Below are 17,204 nucleotides of genomic sequence, written 5' to 3'. Positions count from 1 at the left end.
AAAGATGATGTAAAAAAATATTTAAACTTAAAATTTTTTAAAAATTTACTTTTTACTGAAGCACTTTTAAGTTTTTTTAATTCACTTTATAACATAGTTATTTCAGACCTCAAATAGTAAATTAAAATATTTCAAGGCATTATTTTATTTGACGCACTTCTCACTTCTCCTTCTTCCGTTTCCCAGCCCTTTGCACCAAATACAGAAATGACGGGTTGTGTCCAAACCCTGGTTCTGGTGCGACCGTCGCCTTCCGTGCGCTGCCCTCGGCTCGCTCCGGGCCCACGCGGGGCACAGAGGCAAGATGAAGCGGCACAAGCATGCCCGCTTTCCGCGTGCCGGAGGCTCCGGGGCTCGGGGACAGCGGCGCGCCTGCCCCGCGGGGCCAGCCCGCGCTCGGCCGGTGTCGCGCTCCCGGCTCCCGCTCCATCTCCGGGCGCCCGCCAACTTCGCTCCGCCCGCGGCGCAGGGAAGCCCGCAGCCCTTCGGAGCCTCCGCGACAGCCTCGCTCGCTTTTCCCTCAGCCGCTGGGGAGCGCGGGCCGTGTGACTCTGGGTGCAGCTGGCCCTGCTCGGTGACACTGCCGTCAGGCGCCGGGCGGCGGTCACGGAGCCGCCTGGCCCTAGGCCGCTGGTCCCGCCCCGCTGCTCTCACAAACTACTCTCGGCTCGTGACCCGGGACAAACTTCTGGCTAAGGCGCAACCCCTTCCACAGTCACCCTCCCCCAAGCCAGCCACCAAAATAGAAGACGCGGCCGGGCCGAGGAGGGGGGAGGCTGGCAACCCGTGTGGCCGCTCATCCCCGCGCGGCGGACGCCTGCACCCGCGGCGGCGGCGGCGGTGGCGGTGGCCGCGGGGCCGCCCCCAACCAAGCTCCTGGGGGCGCCGGCGGCCGAGCGCCGGGGCACGGGCTGGCGGGGCGCGGGCGCTCACGCCCTCTAGCGGGCCGCGGCGGCGCCGGGCGGCCGTGACGTGGGCGCTCCCTTCAGCCGGCCTGCAGGGCACCGCCAGTCAGTCGGGGAGCAAGAGCCCCGCGCGCAGCCGGCGCGGGCTCGGCCAAAGGCAGGCCGCCGCCCGGGGCTGGGCTCGGGGCTGCCTGTGGAGAGGCGGCGGGCTGGACGCGCGCGGCCGCGGCCACCGCCACGGCCAGCGGCTCGGGGCCCGGGCAGGGGAAGGCAAGCGGCGGCGGGCTCAGCCGCCGGAACCGAGGGAGGATTTTGGCTCCGCGGGCGCGCCCTCCGCTCCCTCTCGCAGCGGCGCCAAACGCCGAGTGGGGCCAGGGGCCGGGGAGGAGGACCAAGAACCCTGTCCCCGCGCCCCGAGAGCCGCCGGAGTTCGGACTTCTGCAACTGTTGGCACTTTGGGGCTTGGGTCAGTGCTGCGCCGTTTCCCCTTCTTCCTCACTGCCTTGAAACCAAAGCTCCCGTCCCCACTCTGCCCTCGCGCGCCCACCCGCCGCCGCCGGGGAGCGGCCCGGCGCACACTCAGCACCATGAGGGGACTTGGGACTTGCCTGGCGACTTTGGCCGGACTTTTGCTAACTGCAGCTGGCGAGACGTTTTCAGGTAAGCGGGCAGTCTCTGCCGCCCCAGGGCGATAGGGCAGGAGCAGGGCGTCCGGGACGCCGGCAGCTCCTGGGTAGGAGAGCCCGAGGCGGGCGTCGGGGCCAGGCGGGGGGCGCGGCGGGCCAGACACCGCGCCTGCCCGTCAGCCGAGCCGGGCGCTGGGCAAGGGGCCGGAGGGGAGGCAGGTGCTGAGTACTCGGGCCGGCGGAGCGGACGGGCCTCGCGGGAGGGCCCCTCAGCGGGGACCCCCCACCGCGGCCCCTGTCCCTCCGCGGCCTGGGCTTGTGCTCGGGGTTGGGCAGCTGCTGCTCCCAAGTCCCTGGCCGGTTTCAAAAGGAACAGAAAAGTTTGCCTGAAGTTCTTGGCTGCAGCCGCCGGGCGTAGGCGCTGCACGGTCCCCTCCGACCCCGATCAACGGCCAGGTCGAGGCCGCCGGTATTCGGCTGTGCCCGCAGCGATCGCCAGGACCTGGCGGCAGCTCCGGCGGTGGCGATCTCCCGGTGCCCTGCCCTCCCTGCTGCCCCCTGCCCGGCGCAGCGGGCGACCTCGGAGGTCCCCACGGCCGCACGGCGTGTCCGGAGAGGCCAGGCGGACGTTCCTCGGCGGTCCCAGCGGGAGGAGTCGGCGGCCACGGAGAGACCGGGCCGGCCCACGGGCCCGGGGCCGCCGCGGCCCTGCGCCCCGCGGGGTCCCCTTCCCCACTCTCCGCCCCCTAGCGGAGCGGCGCGGCCGGCGGCAACTTGTTAACCCAGCCTGGCTGTCGGGGTCCCAGGTGGGAAGGAGGGGGACGGGCAGTGTGAGTGAGCCAGTGCGAGTGTGCGCGCGTGTACCTGCCCGCGCTCGGCAGGGGCTGTGGGGAGCGGAGTCGGGGGTCAGGCATGGGCCGAACCCAGCACGGTGTCACCGGGTTTACCTCCGGGATCTCCTTCATTACCTGGAGGACACACGTGGATGGGTGGCAAATGCTGGCACCTTTGCACAGCTTCTTTCTTGTGTTAGTTTCATTAAGGTCCACATACGTTGGTGACGGTGGGCTTTCATCTTTTTCTTTTAATTAAAAAATCTTGCTATTTGGTTCTAAACTTGGTTTGCCAAATAGGTTCCTATGTTTATTCGGGAGGAATGAGTAAGTTTTTTTTTTTTTTTAAACAATGTTTTTTATTTGATAAAGGAGACATTAATAGTAAAGAGCACATATTAAACATTAAAGACGTTTGGCCCCCTGGGATGTGGAAACAAATTTTTATTTTCTTGGAGTTAAGGACTATTGGCTGTTGGTCCTCTGTACACACAGAGGGCACAGAGGGTGTGTCTTGTGTGTTGCTGATCTGCAGGACCCTTGACCACGGTTGGCCTCAGGGATGGAGTGGAGCTGTTAGTTATTCTGATTGTTCTGTGCTTTGAAACTCGAACCATCAACTTCAGTAGAGAAATACCCTTTCCCCAAGTTTAATATTTCCTTAACCGACTGGTAATTACGTGTGTTCCAGAAGGTTTAACATAATGATGCACTGCTTTCTGATATAAAATTGATGCAGATTTTGGCCTGCGTTCTTATTAGTGAAAAATAGAGTAGCATTCACCAGTTTGAGAGCCTTGTAACTCATTAGTATTAGAAGCCAAGTATGAGGGTCTTAGTGATGGTTTTCTCTTTATTAAGACCCATAAAAACTTCCTCCTTGGATTGGTTTAAAGTTAAGCTGTGTTAAATATTGTTTGGATGGATTTTTAAATTGTGTGCAAGGCAGGTGGGAACAAATATTTAAACCATGAGTCCCTTATCACTAAAAAACGATTTCAGCCTCAGTAGTACTGACCCATGTCCTTGTTAAGGCTGATTTAAATGGTCAGTCAAACCAACGTTTACTAAAATTTAGCATAATTTTTCTTTTGTAGGAAATATGTCTTTCTATTTGAGTTATGATACCATTAACTGAAGTATGTTTTCTTTTTTAAGAAAAAAAGCATTATCCTGGTATGTTAGTGGGTAAAGGGGAAATGAAGGGCAGTATCCAAGTGATTGCTTAAAAATGTTGAAATTTTAAAAGTTTGAATTTGGCAAATTTCATGTGTGCAAGGATCAGATATGTTGCACTTTGTTACATTTTTTTCTCTCCACCTTGCATTTTAGGTAGTACGGGTGTGCGAAGCACTTAATGCCTTGTAAAACTCAGGGTTTTTTTTTTTTTGGTATGTTGGGAAAATTAGTTCTGATGCTAGGAATGACACTGACATTTAATTCTTTTTAAGAGTCTACCAGAAATTGTAATAATTGACTGCTTTTCACCTGCCTTGGGAATAAATTTTAGAGGTAGAGGTGCTAGATTGTAAGATGCTTGAGGCCAAAGTCATTTTTTTTCCTTCTTGATTCCTCAAAATACACTTAATGTAGAGCCTTAGACCTAATAGGCACTCACTATTTGTTGAATAAATTACTACTGTGAATTCTGATCATTTCAAACATTCCAATTGTGTGTGAACCGACTTATAGGAAAGGGAGGGAGAGGAATGATTGTTAAAAGTGAGGTCTTGGCTTGCGTTTTCTAGGCCAGGTTCTCTGTAGGCCACCCAACGGAGTAAATCATGAGGGTTTCTGTAATCAGAGGAGGTTTTTTGTGTAACTAAGATTTATATGGAAGACACTGTGCTATTCCCCTTCTGCAGTACTCTCCTGTCCTCTTTTGGAATGGGTTTGGAATTAAGATTGTTAATCATTTCTGGAGGTGGGACTACACATAATTTGGTTAGCAAGTATCAGAAATAGAGTGCTAAACTTAACTGGAGGAGAAAAGAATTAGGATTTTGGCCCATGAGGACTTTATTTACTGTGACCATTTCATTAAAAAAATTGTTTTTCATCTTTACAGTTTCTAAATTGTTAGGCAAAATAGTGGAGTTTCACTTTCTGTCTTCTAGGCTTTTTAATGTTCACTAAAAATAACTTCGATAAGAAGGTACATAAGTAAGATATGAGGAAGAATGTTAAGTCATTTTATTTTTGCTTGAAAATCTCTTTTCCAGGGTGAGAAACCAAAGAGTTGGCAAGTCATTCCTCTTTGACCCAATTTTTTTTTTTTTTTTTTTCTGAGACAGAGTCTCACTTTGTTGCCCGGGCTAGAGTGAGTGCCGTGGCGTCAGCCTAGCTCACAGCAACCTCAAACTCCTGGGCTTAAGCGATCCTCCTGCCTCAGCCTCCCGAGTAGCTGGGACAATAGGCATGTACCACCATGCCCGGCTAATTTTTTCTATATATATTTTTAGTTGTCCAGATAATTTATTTCTATTTTTAGTAGAGACAGGGTCTCGTTCAGGCTGGTCTCGAACTCCTGACCTTGAGCGATCCACCCACCTCGGCCTCCCAGAGGGCTAGGATTACAGGCGTGAGCCACCGCACTCGGCCTGACCCAATTTCTTAAAAGCTGAGTTGTAACATATATTATACAGTGAAGTGTTTAGTTCTACATTACAGTCATTCTGATATGTTATATTCTGTTAAGTAAGCTTTGGTTTGCAGAAATAGAAATACAGAGTTGGCCCTTTGTTTCAACTACAGGAGTATTTGGAATACATTAAACCTTAATGTAACCCTGTGAATTTGGGATTCTTGTGAAGAAATTTTTTTAAAAAAATTTTTTAGGATGTTTGTGGGAAAACTGCTGAAATTTGAAAAAGTGTGTAGTTAATATTGTCATAACAATGTTAATTTCTTAGTTTTGGTAATTCTACTCTGCTTATGTAAGATGTTAACATTAGGGGAAGCTGGGTGAAGGGTGTACTTGAACTCTTTCTACTGTTTTTGCTATTCTTCTATAAGTCAAAAATACACACTTTTAAAGTACCCTTTATAAAGAAAGGGAATATATTTGTTTATCAGTTAGATTTACTTTTTCTTTTTCAGATAATTATAGTTATAGCATTTTCCATTTTTCATGGTGCTTTCACTGTATTGATAATAGATATGAAGAAAATACTTCAAATTTAAATCACTAAGCATGAAAGAAATATGCCAAGAAATTACTATAACATTCCTAGTGTTATGTGTATGTAAAGAATTGCTTGAGCATAATAAATTGTTCTGATCAAGAAAATTATAGGTTTTAGTTTCTCATATTTTCAAAAGGTTATTTTACAGATTTTTTCAGAAAAGAAGCTACTGACATATAGTGATATATGGATAAGGTTGTATATATAATTTGAGTAATTCTAAATCAACTTTCCTTAACAAACAAGTGATTTGAATTATCTTTAGATTATATAAACCCTATATGAATGAAGCATAGCCTTTACATTTGTGAAAAATTGGTTTTAGAATTTAAGTATTTCTGTGACAATTCTATAAAATTAGTGGCTTTGTTTAAATTTTCATAGCTGCCTAACTATTGAATACATTCTAGGAATTGAGGCTCTATACAGTATATCTATTTTGGTAAAGGAACTATGTTTTAGATTAGGTATTTTTCCTTTAAATTTTTGTTTTAGATTTCATTAAGTTTTCAAGAATAAGCATGTATTATTATTTAAATATCCTAAGACATAGTTTTCATTTGGGGGTCAAGAATTTTAATGAGTTATATGCTTTTTCAACAGCGTAACATTTTTCTTAAGGGTGGTATCACCATGCATTTTACTTTAATTCTAAGATTCCTCTCTTTGAAAACCAACTTTCCCACAGACAATTTCACATTTTAGTGTGCTTACTATCTATAAATACAACATACTACATGTTAGTAGGCTTATTTTATAAGTGTGGGAAGTCTTTCAAGCTCACAAATGAAATATTTAAAAAAGATACAAAATATATTACAAGCCTTCCATTATAAGAGGATGCAGCTTCTCTCTGGTTCCTAAAATACTGGGGTGGTTTTCAGTTTAGTCATCAGAAAGCCTGAGTTTACACTGTAGCTCAGAAAAACCCAGCAGAGAAAACTAAGTTGGGCTGCATGGGTGGGGAGAAGGAAGGATTTAGTCACCAAGCTTCTTAGTCTGTAGTCCCCCCCACCCTTTCCCTCCTACTGGTGGTGTGGCTGGCAAGGGCAGGGCATAATTAAGGGGCTGGGAGTGAGAGAGAAAGGAAACAGGATGAGAAGAAAAGGGTTGTGCTTAGGCGTGGGGCATGGCAAGCTCTGGATATCCTAGCGGGGGAGGGTTGCTGCTTTACGCCCTCTGTGGATAAGGTGGGAAATATGGAAAGTTGAGGGAAGGCCATCAAGAGTGACAATTGTGCAGGTAGATCATGGTGACATCTTACCCCTCAGGGATTTTAGGTAGCTCTGGGGAGGGCCTGGGATATTGGGCAGGTGTTGACATGAGCTACATTTAAACTTGTGCTTCTCAAAACTTAGTGTGCACAAGGATCACTTGGTGTTCTCCTCCTAAATGCTGCTTCCTAGGGTCCAGCCATGGTGATTTTGATGTCGAAGGTCGGTGGAGGAGAGGCCCACAGCATTCCCAGGTGGTTTCCAGCTACCCTTTGGAGAAACATTGTCCTAAAAGAGGAGTTTTTGAAGTGTTGTCCTTGGGCTGGCAGCATCTGCTTTACTCTGGAAGTTTTTAAACATGCAGACTCTTGGTCCTGAGTCAGAAACTGGGGATGGAACTTAGCGATCTGTGTGACAAGTCCTCTGCGGGATTTTGGTGTGCCACAAATTCAAACCACTGCTCCAGAAGAACTGGGATCCTCATCCTGCATTGTCAGCCTCCATGGACAAGAGCTGAAACAGAACTGGGGGTAGAAATACAAGGCACGTTCATTCAGTTTCTAGCCTCTTGATTAACACGGTGGAAGCTGTGAACACGGTGCCGTGATTGTGCTGTGACTCTCTGAGCACCAGTGTGGTACTTCAAATGAAAGTCTTATCTGGGGACGATACTGGATCCAGCCACTGGTTAAACTCAAGTGAAAAAAGTTTTCTATAATTTTACTTACCACAATGTAACATTTTAATTAAATTTTGCTGTAATGGTTAGGCATTGGAAATTACCCTGGGTTGATATTTCACATAGAAGATAATTGTTGACTTGTTGTAATAAGCATGTAGCCCAATGTGCTCATTAAAATAATGCTTATTAAAATATGTAATTCAAGTAAATATTGAGGATTTACTGTTTATAAGGCCACTTTGTGGGGTGGAAATGAGCAAAGATAAGGAAGATATAGTTAACCATACTTTGAAAAGTTGTTAATCTAGTAAAAGTTTCAAAATCTAAACTGGAAAGAAAAAGGGGAAATTTTGACTTTGGAAATAAACTCAATATAAAATAAAGATTTTCATTAGACATCTATTTAAAGTAATTGTGTATCCTAAAATAGAGCCTAATTTTTTTTCTTAGCCCCCAAAGACAATCATGGCATCTCTGTCATTTAACACTCCAGGTAAGTAAAGGTAATGGTGATGCCATTTGACAGATTTATTTGAACACGTTGTCAACCAGCCTTTCTGGGAATCAGCTGAGGAGTGCTTCTAGGAAGCTGGCTGGCCTCCTGCTGCCTGTTCCTCCCGCTGCGATCCGCAGCTGATCACTAGGTGTAGCTACATCCCTAAACCCACCTGCCTGAGCCAGGAAAGGCCCGGTCTTACCCGAGGAAGGCTTCCTGGACTTGATTCGCTTACAGCTATAAAGAAAGGCATCATAGTTAGTGGATTTTTATCCGCTTGTATGTGTATCTCTAAAACTTTATTGTAAAATTAAATTCTTTAATGTAAGTTGTAGTTCCACTTGTGCTAGATATAGTTTATCTTATAATTCAGCATTGACCCAAAGACAACTTTAGACTGTCTATGATAATCTTACTTTTCTGCTGTGTGGTATGTTGCTGCTAGTATATGTGTAGCAATGAAACTGGAAGAAGTAGTATATATTTGCCAACTAAGAGTTAATGTTAACCTTGGGGGCTTTCTTGTAGTAGACTATAAAAGCAGTGGAGTGGATGGCTCTGTGTAGGTGTGTAATATTTTTAGGGAGTGGCTTGTCTATACTTTGCTTACATCTGTAAGAGATTACTTCTACAAAGTTGAGGGTTTAGGTATATAATTCAAGAAGTCATTAAAATTTGCATGCAAATCCGATTCAGTCACTTTTCCTGTTTAAAACTCAGAAGACTGATGAGCCATTAAAAACTTTTTATACAAAGCACGGGTATTAGGCCCTGGGTTCGAGGTCACAGGAGGGTGGAGGATCTGATTAAAGAAGGCTGCGTGGCTTACCTTGGAAACTGGGGGTTATGGGGGTAGGAAATGACCTGGAGGACTAAAAGAGTGATGGCTGTAGGACACAGAGGAGAGATGAATGACAGTGGAGGAGTCAGACTTGTCAAAACTCAGAAGGTTTTAAAATCTACCGTGGAGGAAAAGGCCACTGTTTAACAGAATGCTTTATTTCAACATGCAACAGCCTAAGCAGAAGCAAAGCATTTACTTTTTATGGGCTGCAAAGCATAAAAGCTTATAGGGCATAAGTTTGTTTTCGGATGGGTGAATATTCATCTTAATCTCTTTCCTATTCAATATGTCAAAAGCAGACTTACTGCATACAATGGAAAGAATTAGTTTGGGTTACTGTAGAAGTCAGAAGCCCCATTACTTCTCTCCTGCTTTCAGCTGTGGAGTTAACATAGATTCACAGGTGGGCTTATGACTGGTGAAAAGGGATTGAATGATCTGTTTTTTGTATGCAGACTGTCCCAGGGTTGTAGACGAGATACATTCCCGAGAACGTCTTTAGGTTGGATTTGTATGTAACTCAGATCCCTAATGAACAGCGTATAAATGATAATAATACTATAATGGGCTCACATGGTAATACAGTGTATTGCTGTAATAATAGTAATAATCCTATGTTATAATAATAAGTTACAGAAACTATGGTGTTCTTTCTTTTAATTCAAACAAACAGAACATAAAAGCAAATTCATACAAAAATTGAGGTAGGAGATAGGAGAAATTTTGAAAAAGAATATTAAGGGTTAACATTCACCTAGTGTTGTGTCAATGCCTTGCTTACTGGAAGTGGCATTTTTGAGGCAGGAACGTAGCTAACGTTCATCAGAAGATGATAGAGATGGTGCTGGAGAGGATGGAGTGGGTGCTAGAGAGTCAGGATTTGATTCTGTTGCTGGAGGAGGGGAGCTTTTCTTGAAAAAGGTATCTAGGCTTTTTTGCACAGCGTTTTTAGTTTTTTCATCATACATGGGCTTGTAGCTGACAGGGGTGGCCTTGTGAAAATAACAGGAAAATACCTAATCCCACAATTTCCCCAGTGACAGTTAAAGAGCAGGCCCATGAGTTCTCTCACTAACAGGTACCCTGCAGGAGTTCTGTTTTGCACAACTTCTGAAAAGAGCTGAATAGACAGAGAAGAGATGTAAATCTCTCTCCTTCAGAATTGTTTTTTAAGAATCTGCTTCTACAGAGTTCCTGAGTGAACAGCAGGAGAATGAGCTATAGCCTCAACCGTATCTCCAGGGGACAGGCACATCTCCTGTGATAATAATCCCCATCTCCAAGGAAAAGCGCGGAAACCGACTCTTGGACTTTGACATACTGCTGCCACTTTTGTTATCAACTGACAGCCATCACTATTTTTTTTCCTCTTTGTCCCCATAAAATCAGCAAGCCACTTGGCCTCACTGCTGGTACCCCCGTCTCTTTCTTTGGGATGCCACTCCCCCACCTTCCCCTCCCTCTTCCATTCTATCACTCTCTCCCCTCTAAGAAATTAAAATAAACTTTTAACTTTTACATGTATCCTAATCTCTGCATGACAAATCTTTCTCCATCCACACCGTGAGCACCTACTAGGATTTCCACCCTAAACGGTAGCAGGTGATGTTCTCAACTACACAGAGTAAACCTTTGTAAACTGCTCACTATGAGGATCTTGCTCCTCAAGCTTAGCAAATCCTGCTTGAGTGAGATGAAAGGCTTCGGCTGATTCTTTTGTCGTAAACTTTCTTGGCTGTGGATCTTCTGATTCTTTGTGTTTTTGTGTTTCTATGAGCTGTTTATCTGAGACTAGTTACTAGTGGAAAGATGCTGCACCAACAAACTGCTTACGCCATGTGGGTTTGTTTATAAGTGTGCAGAAGAAACTAGTTCCCGAATTATTAATTATTTAATTATAAATTATCCTGTGGGGAGCCTTGGTAGCCTGTTCATAAGTACGGAACACCACTAGTTGGGTTGTCTGTAACTTGGGCACTGCCTGTAATCTGTTTTTGATGGAAACAATCAATCTGTTTCTGGTAAATACTATTTGATCTTTCTTCTCTGTTTGAGGAGCTTGAGGTACTTTACATCTTGTAATAACAACATGCTTGAAATTGACTCAGTGTCATATTCTATCTAGACATACAATTATAAAGTACTTTAAACCATTCCTTTTAAATACTGATAATGTATAAAACCAAGTTACTGAATAGTTTTAGCACATAGTAGTCACTCAACAAATATTGAATGCATTTCCCTAGGAGAAGAGAAAATCAAATTACTTATGCTTTCTGTTTTTTTTTTCTGTTTTGTTTTGTTTTTCCTTCCTATCAAGTTTGACTTTTTTAAGCATTTCGAATAACCTTAAACAATAGAACCAGACTGTGTGGTTTAGAGCCTGGTGCCATTAGCAATTTATAAGTGCATAGAGATTCAGTTGCTAACTTTAAAGGAAAAAGTGTTACCTTTTGTTAATTAAATGTATAATATAAGCCTACAGTTTTATCATGTATAATAAAATTTTATAAATCAGTTATTGTTATAAAGTAGAATTTTGATGTACTACTGATCACTAAAAAATGAAATTTACTGTGGGGTAGATTTATCATGACTCTAGGGGGATTTGATTTAGTCACTGGTATATTAAATGAACCATGGTATCACCAGTAGGAAGGTTCCACGACAGGGAGTAATATATATTATCTCTGCTGCCTTTTATTTCTGATATAGAATGAAACTAATTATACCTACACAGAGTTCGGGCTGCGTCATGATAACATCAGGCTCATCTTCATTATAGCAGGCATGCTCTCGTTCCTTTTTCATTCAGTGTGGTATACTCTCAAGTGATAAAACATAATAAAAAGAGGCTACTTCGATGGCAATCTCATAAACTATGTTTCCTACGTCCTCAACTTCTGCTGTTTTGGCCACCGAATGTGGTGTGAAATTTCCACAACGAGCCAGGGTATTGGTAGCCCTTGGCATTGTGTTCTGTGTGTGCTGCGGGGCTTCCCTAGTCTCTGTGTGCACCACTGTTTTCATCCCATTGTGTGGCTTTTTAAAGAGCCTCCCCTCTTCTTTCTAGCACTGCCCAGTGGGCAGGGCCCTCGGCAGGCAACTGGTTTGAGCATCCTCATAGGTTTGGAGTGCAGCCTCCCCAGGCAGAGGGACAGGGGGCCGTGGGGATTTAAGGCAGTAATGTCAGCCACAGGGTCCCTGAGGTGTGGACAGAAGCCTCTGGTCAGATCAGGTCTTCCTGACTTTGAATTCTGTTTCCACCTCTGAATAGCCTGTGGCCTCGGGCATATTATTAATATTTCATTTTACTGATCCTCAGTCTTTTCTGGAAAAAATACCTTGCAGGATTCTTGTAAAGACTACATTGGAGAACCCATGGTGTGATGTTAGGGGGTCTCTGGAGGTGACAGGGCCTAATGTGTGCGTAATGGTCAAGAGAAGAAGGGATCCATCAGTGTGTTCTGTTATCTTCCATGCACGTTATAGGTGAAAGTGTATGGACTCTGTTTTTGTAAGTCAAAAAGGGTTGCATATTGACAATTTCATGATTCAAAGTTAACACATTCCCTTTCTGGGTCTGAGGCTTTGATAGTTGTGGTGCCAGGAGACTGTATAAGTGACATGTAAGTATGTATATATGCTTGTATATGTATGTATGTTATAAACATACGGCCAATATGTTTGAAAAGAAAAAAGCCCCCTGAAATTAGCAAAGTGATTGCCTCTGAATTGGCGCCATGAGAAGCCAGCACTACTCAATGCTGGGGAGCCAGTGTTGGATGCCTGCATTGGGGTCACCTGAATCTCTTGCTGAAAATGCAGGTTCTTGGCTCTCACAGACCTATTAAATCAGAATAGCCAGAGTGGGGCCACAGAAATTGTAAAGGAACACCTCAGATGACTTTGATGCTCATTAAAGAGCTACTGGAAGGAGAGTAACAGTGACTCAGAGACCCTGCCCTTGTACAGAATTTATCACATCGTCTCTGACCAGTGTTAAGAAAGCATCTGAGGATCACTATGTGAATTTTTACATACCAAGCCATAATTGACCAGAGAGCATTTCTTTTATGAAGCAGAAGCTTTCTGTGTCTGAAGAGAATATAAGTTCTGAAACAAACCATTTTATACAAACTCATCTGCTTCGTACCCATCTTCCAACTTGGTAAACTCTAGTAAATGTGACATCACTCTGGAACTTTTTAGCATATAGTGAAAAAATAAAGACATTTCAGAGTAATCAAAACACAGATGATTTCAGATCTCTAAATTTGCAGATTTGAGCTTCATTTTGAAATGACTCATTCAGGGAAGATCATGAGACAAGATGATCTGCGAAGTATTTTGGGAGAATTATTTTCTACCACTTATTCTTTTACTCTGAGTTCATTCAAGCATATGGACACTGTAGAATAATTTGTCTTAGGAGTCTCATAAGCATGGGGCAAAAGCTTGGCATTTTGATTGTAGTGGTTCTTAAAAGTCTCACAAACCTTAAAATGGACATACTATTTTGTTAAATCACTTGGAATTTCTGCTAGCATGTCACTGTGGCCAAGGAAGAAAGGTGCTTGTCAAAATGTAGTCTCTGGGAGAGGTGGCTCATTAACTTATCTCAAATATGACATCTCTAGCTGTTACCTCGATAAATTGACATCCTTAGATTCAGATTTCTCATCTGTAAAATGACATTTGATTCAAGGATCTATAAGGTATCTCCAGTCAACTTAACAAGTCTGAGGATAGTCATCTACTTACATCTTAGTTCAGATTAGTTTGTCAGATAGCACTGGTATAAGACAATGGTACCTGGATCACTGGGTCACTTTTTTGATGGGTGAGCATGGGAGAAGTGTCTAGACCATTGGGTCCCATCTGAGACAGTGCTCAATATAGCAATGAGGTTGCTTGCTAATAGGAAGTGGGCATTAAAGGGCTGTCTGATGGATTTTAGATGCTTTGCAGATTTGCCGTAGGCTTTGTCTGCTAAGATATGCACTTAGCATAAGAGAAGTTCACTTTTTCCCTTTGTACTTGAGAGTGTAGCTACCATTCACGGGGGCCACCAAAGGCTCTGCACCAACTAGACTGTTAAGGTCTGTGATTTTCTGCTTAAATATTGACAACATAGATAAGCCTTATTTCAGGGGCTTAGCATTGGTAGTAGTAAGTGATAACCATATATTGAGCACTATGTGCTAGGTACTGTGCTGAGAGAGTATGATACTCTCAAACTTAGTGCTGCCCATTAGCTAATAGAAGCCTGGCTGTGAGAATCAATGGAGACTTTAGGAAGTAAAGTCTTCACTGCTAACCCAGCCAGGTCGTCTGAGCATAGGGACTGTGCATCATGTTGTATCTCCCTCCCAATACACACATACAGTTGCCTCTGCCTGATTTATGCTTTGTTTTAATGCTCTCCACCTGTATTGAAGTGTGTTTTAAGAAAAAGCATTTCAAATGTAGTGTTGTGTCTGTTAGAAAGATATTGAGTGATGTTGTATTACATGCTATAAAATCTGTATGGTGACCTGGGGAGATTCCTTTCTGGGCCTTAGTTACAGGAAAAAAGTGTGATTCTTCTGTGCACTTAGTTTCTTCTCGTGGACCTTGTGAATTATATAACCCATCAAAGTTTCCCTCTCTTTGTTGGCTGCTAAAAAGCCAGATTCAAATGCAAGTTCTGTAGTAGTTAAAACTTTTTTATTGAGCAGGAAACCTCAGTTAAAGCTGGTCTACATTAAACAGGAAACTTGTTGGCTTTTGTAACAGAGAAGGCCAAAGGTGGGCGTGGCTGGTTCTGGGGGCTCCACATGGTTGTCGGGATGACAAGCTTCCTATCTAAGCATCTTTTATATGTGATGTTTCTAAGGACTTACAGGCTCAATCCCTCTGGCTCCAAGCCCAGTGGAAAGAAAGATTCTCTTCCTCAGTGGTACAAATCACTCCTGTGTTTGGGCTCCAAGAAAAAATAGGTTCTGTTACCTGTTGAAGAGTGGATAGTACCTGGGCAAAAAGCAGTGAAACGCCCAGAGCAGCCTTCTGTGCAGTGGATCCTTGTTTCTGAGTCCTTTTGCTGGCCTGATTCTTAGTCTCTTCTTCACTTTTCTCACCTCCTTTTAATTTACATTGCTGTATTTTATGTATTGTTATACAAGCATTAAATCTTTTTGGGACTAGGTGGTGGTGGCAGAAAATAAATGAGTTTCAAATCTCAGCATTTGAATCAGTGTTCCAAATGCAGCTTTTGTGTGTGTGTTTCTTTTATTTCTTAATGATATATTCATAGCTCACTAAAGGTGAAGAACACAAAAGTGGGAAGATGGTGTGGAGGTTATGATTAGTTTAGTAGTTCTCAAATTTATCTATTAAAGCATCAAAGTCTTTTCATTAAGCAAAATTTTACATAAGTAGAAATGCATAAAAATCTTTCAGTTAAACCAAATTTTGTGTATACAAATTAAAAAAACAAAGGCTCTCCAAACTGGGAGACAAGATATATTGGTTAGCTATTGCTGTTTAACAAACCACCTCCAAACTTAATGGCTTAAAACAACCACCATTTACTATTCTTCATGTTTCATGGATGGCTCTGCTGATCTAAGCCGGGCTTAGGGTGCTTTGTGTATATGTCTCTACTCAGCTGATCTTGGCTGGGCTCTCTTGAAATTTTGGGGTTGGCTGGCTGTAGGCTGGTCTAGGATAGCCTCAGCCGGGATGAGTGGACTCTCCCTTATGTGGTCTTTCATTCTCCAGCCGGCAGTGTCCAAAGAGAGCAGAAGTGCACCCAGGCCTCTCTGCTGATGCCTAGGAAGGGCAGGTCATCACTTTCACCTGTGCTTCTGGCCAAAGCCAGGCACAAGGCCAGCATAGAACCAAGGGTGGGGAAACAGACCTCACTCCTTGGTATGTGGGGCTGCAGGGCCACATGGTGAAGAGTGCAGATACAAGGAGAGGTGAAGGTTTGGGCCCCGCACGTGGGCCTGCTAGGACACAGCGCATCTGACCCAAGGCACCTTTGCTTTGGAGAACAGTTGGGAAATCACTGGCAGCATAAGAAAAAGGAATTTGGGGTTGAAAGACTTGCATTCAAGGGCTACCCTTGTCACATACTGTCATCTGTAGGGGGACGTTATTAACCTCAGTGAACTCTGTTCCTTATCTACAAATAGGGTCAATCAATGGCATACTGATTAATGGGTTTGCTTCAGAGATCAAATAATATGACTTTTCCAAACCCTTCTGTCTCTGGGTGTGTTCTGAAGGTGATGATAGCCTGATTCAACCTGAGGTCTCATCCTAGCTGTGGCATTCACCGGCTGTGAGAGTCATGTCACCTCTCCAGGCCATTTCTTCATCTGCGAAAAGGGGAGGGTATCTGCCTCCTTGGTCATTCCGTGGAAAACACAGTGCCCAGTCTAGGATAGCTGCTGTTACTGTTGGAGCCCTGTGACTGCAGAACAACCCTGAGTCCTTGCCTTGTATTTGTTCTTTATGTCTGCAAACCCCAAAGGGTATGGTTTTCCTCAGCCCCATTTTTTCTTCCATTTGTGATCCTGATTCATAAATTTGCTATCTCTTCTGGTTTCCAGGAAGCAAGGGAAAAAGAAATATGACAGTGGCATGCCACCTAGGTGCTGGGTTCTTTACCTATCGCTTATTTACTCTCCAAAGCAATCCTATGAGGTGAAATGGCAGCGCTGGTATTTTAGGGTTTGTGGAACTGAGGGCCCAACACATTTCAGGATGTCCCATAGACAGTGGGTACAACTGATTTATATCCCAAAGTGCTCCTTTCCCTCTGGCCTCTTGAGCCCAAAGCCTTTTTTCTTGTCCCTGCCTCTTGGGCCCAAAGCATATGTTGTAATTTTCAAATACAGTTTAAGTGTTTGGTATAATTTCTCATTTTGATGTTAAAAACAATTGTAAAATTAGTGCAGCCCAGAAATGCAATGTACTTGCTATTTTACAGCCTCTGAAATAGTAAATTAGAAGGAAAAGTACTTAGCTTCTTAGAAACTCGAATGAAATTAATTTACTAAAGAATTATTCATGTTTTTCACGAGCAGGGAAGGGAAGAATGTTGTCTTCTCAGTGGTTTCAAATCCTCTAGGTAGAATTGTATATTTGTAATTTCTTATATTTTCTATCTGAATATCTGATTAAGGTGAAAGGTGTAAAATCCTTTGTAAATCTCTCCTCTGTGTGCCTTAGTGATCTCGGGGGAAAGGCCACTGAGTTCCGCAATAATCTATTTTAAGACCTTTCACTGCAAGTGGAGGTGGGCCGGCCTTAGGAGACTGCCATTAATTACTTTTTTTTAGAACAAATTGCATTGTCTTTTGAGGCTTGACAAAGGTAAAGAAAACATGTAGATCTGTATTTGAAGGATTTAAACTAAGCCAGTGAGTAG

General features: G+C 43.8%; 1 protein-coding gene across 4 annotated transcripts in view; it reads left to right on the top strand.

Moving 5' to 3' along the window:
* Positions 1-466: 466 nt before the first annotated feature.
* PTPRM (protein tyrosine phosphatase receptor type M) overlaps positions 467-17,204 on the top strand; it is a 773,614-nt gene continuing 756,876 nt past the window's right edge. For 2 of the 4 annotated variants that reach the window (XM_045527891.1, XM_045527890.1), the window contains exon 1: positions 1,091-1,565. In XM_045527891.1, coding sequence (XP_045383847.1) covers positions 1,493-1,565 — 73 coding nt within the window. In that variant the 5' untranslated portion in view covers positions 1,091-1,492. Of the gene's footprint in view, positions 1,566-17,204 lie in introns of all 4 variants that reach the window. The other 2 variants (XM_045527889.1, XM_045527892.1) reach the window with 2 other exon arrangements.

This window comes from Lemur catta, chromosome 16 (assembly GCF_020740605.2).
Source record: "Lemur catta isolate mLemCat1 chromosome 16, mLemCat1.pri, whole genome shotgun sequence".
Lineage (NCBI taxonomy): Eukaryota > Metazoa > Chordata > Mammalia > Primates > Lemuridae > Lemur > Lemur catta.
This window is presented reverse-complemented; position numbering and strand designations above follow the sequence as displayed.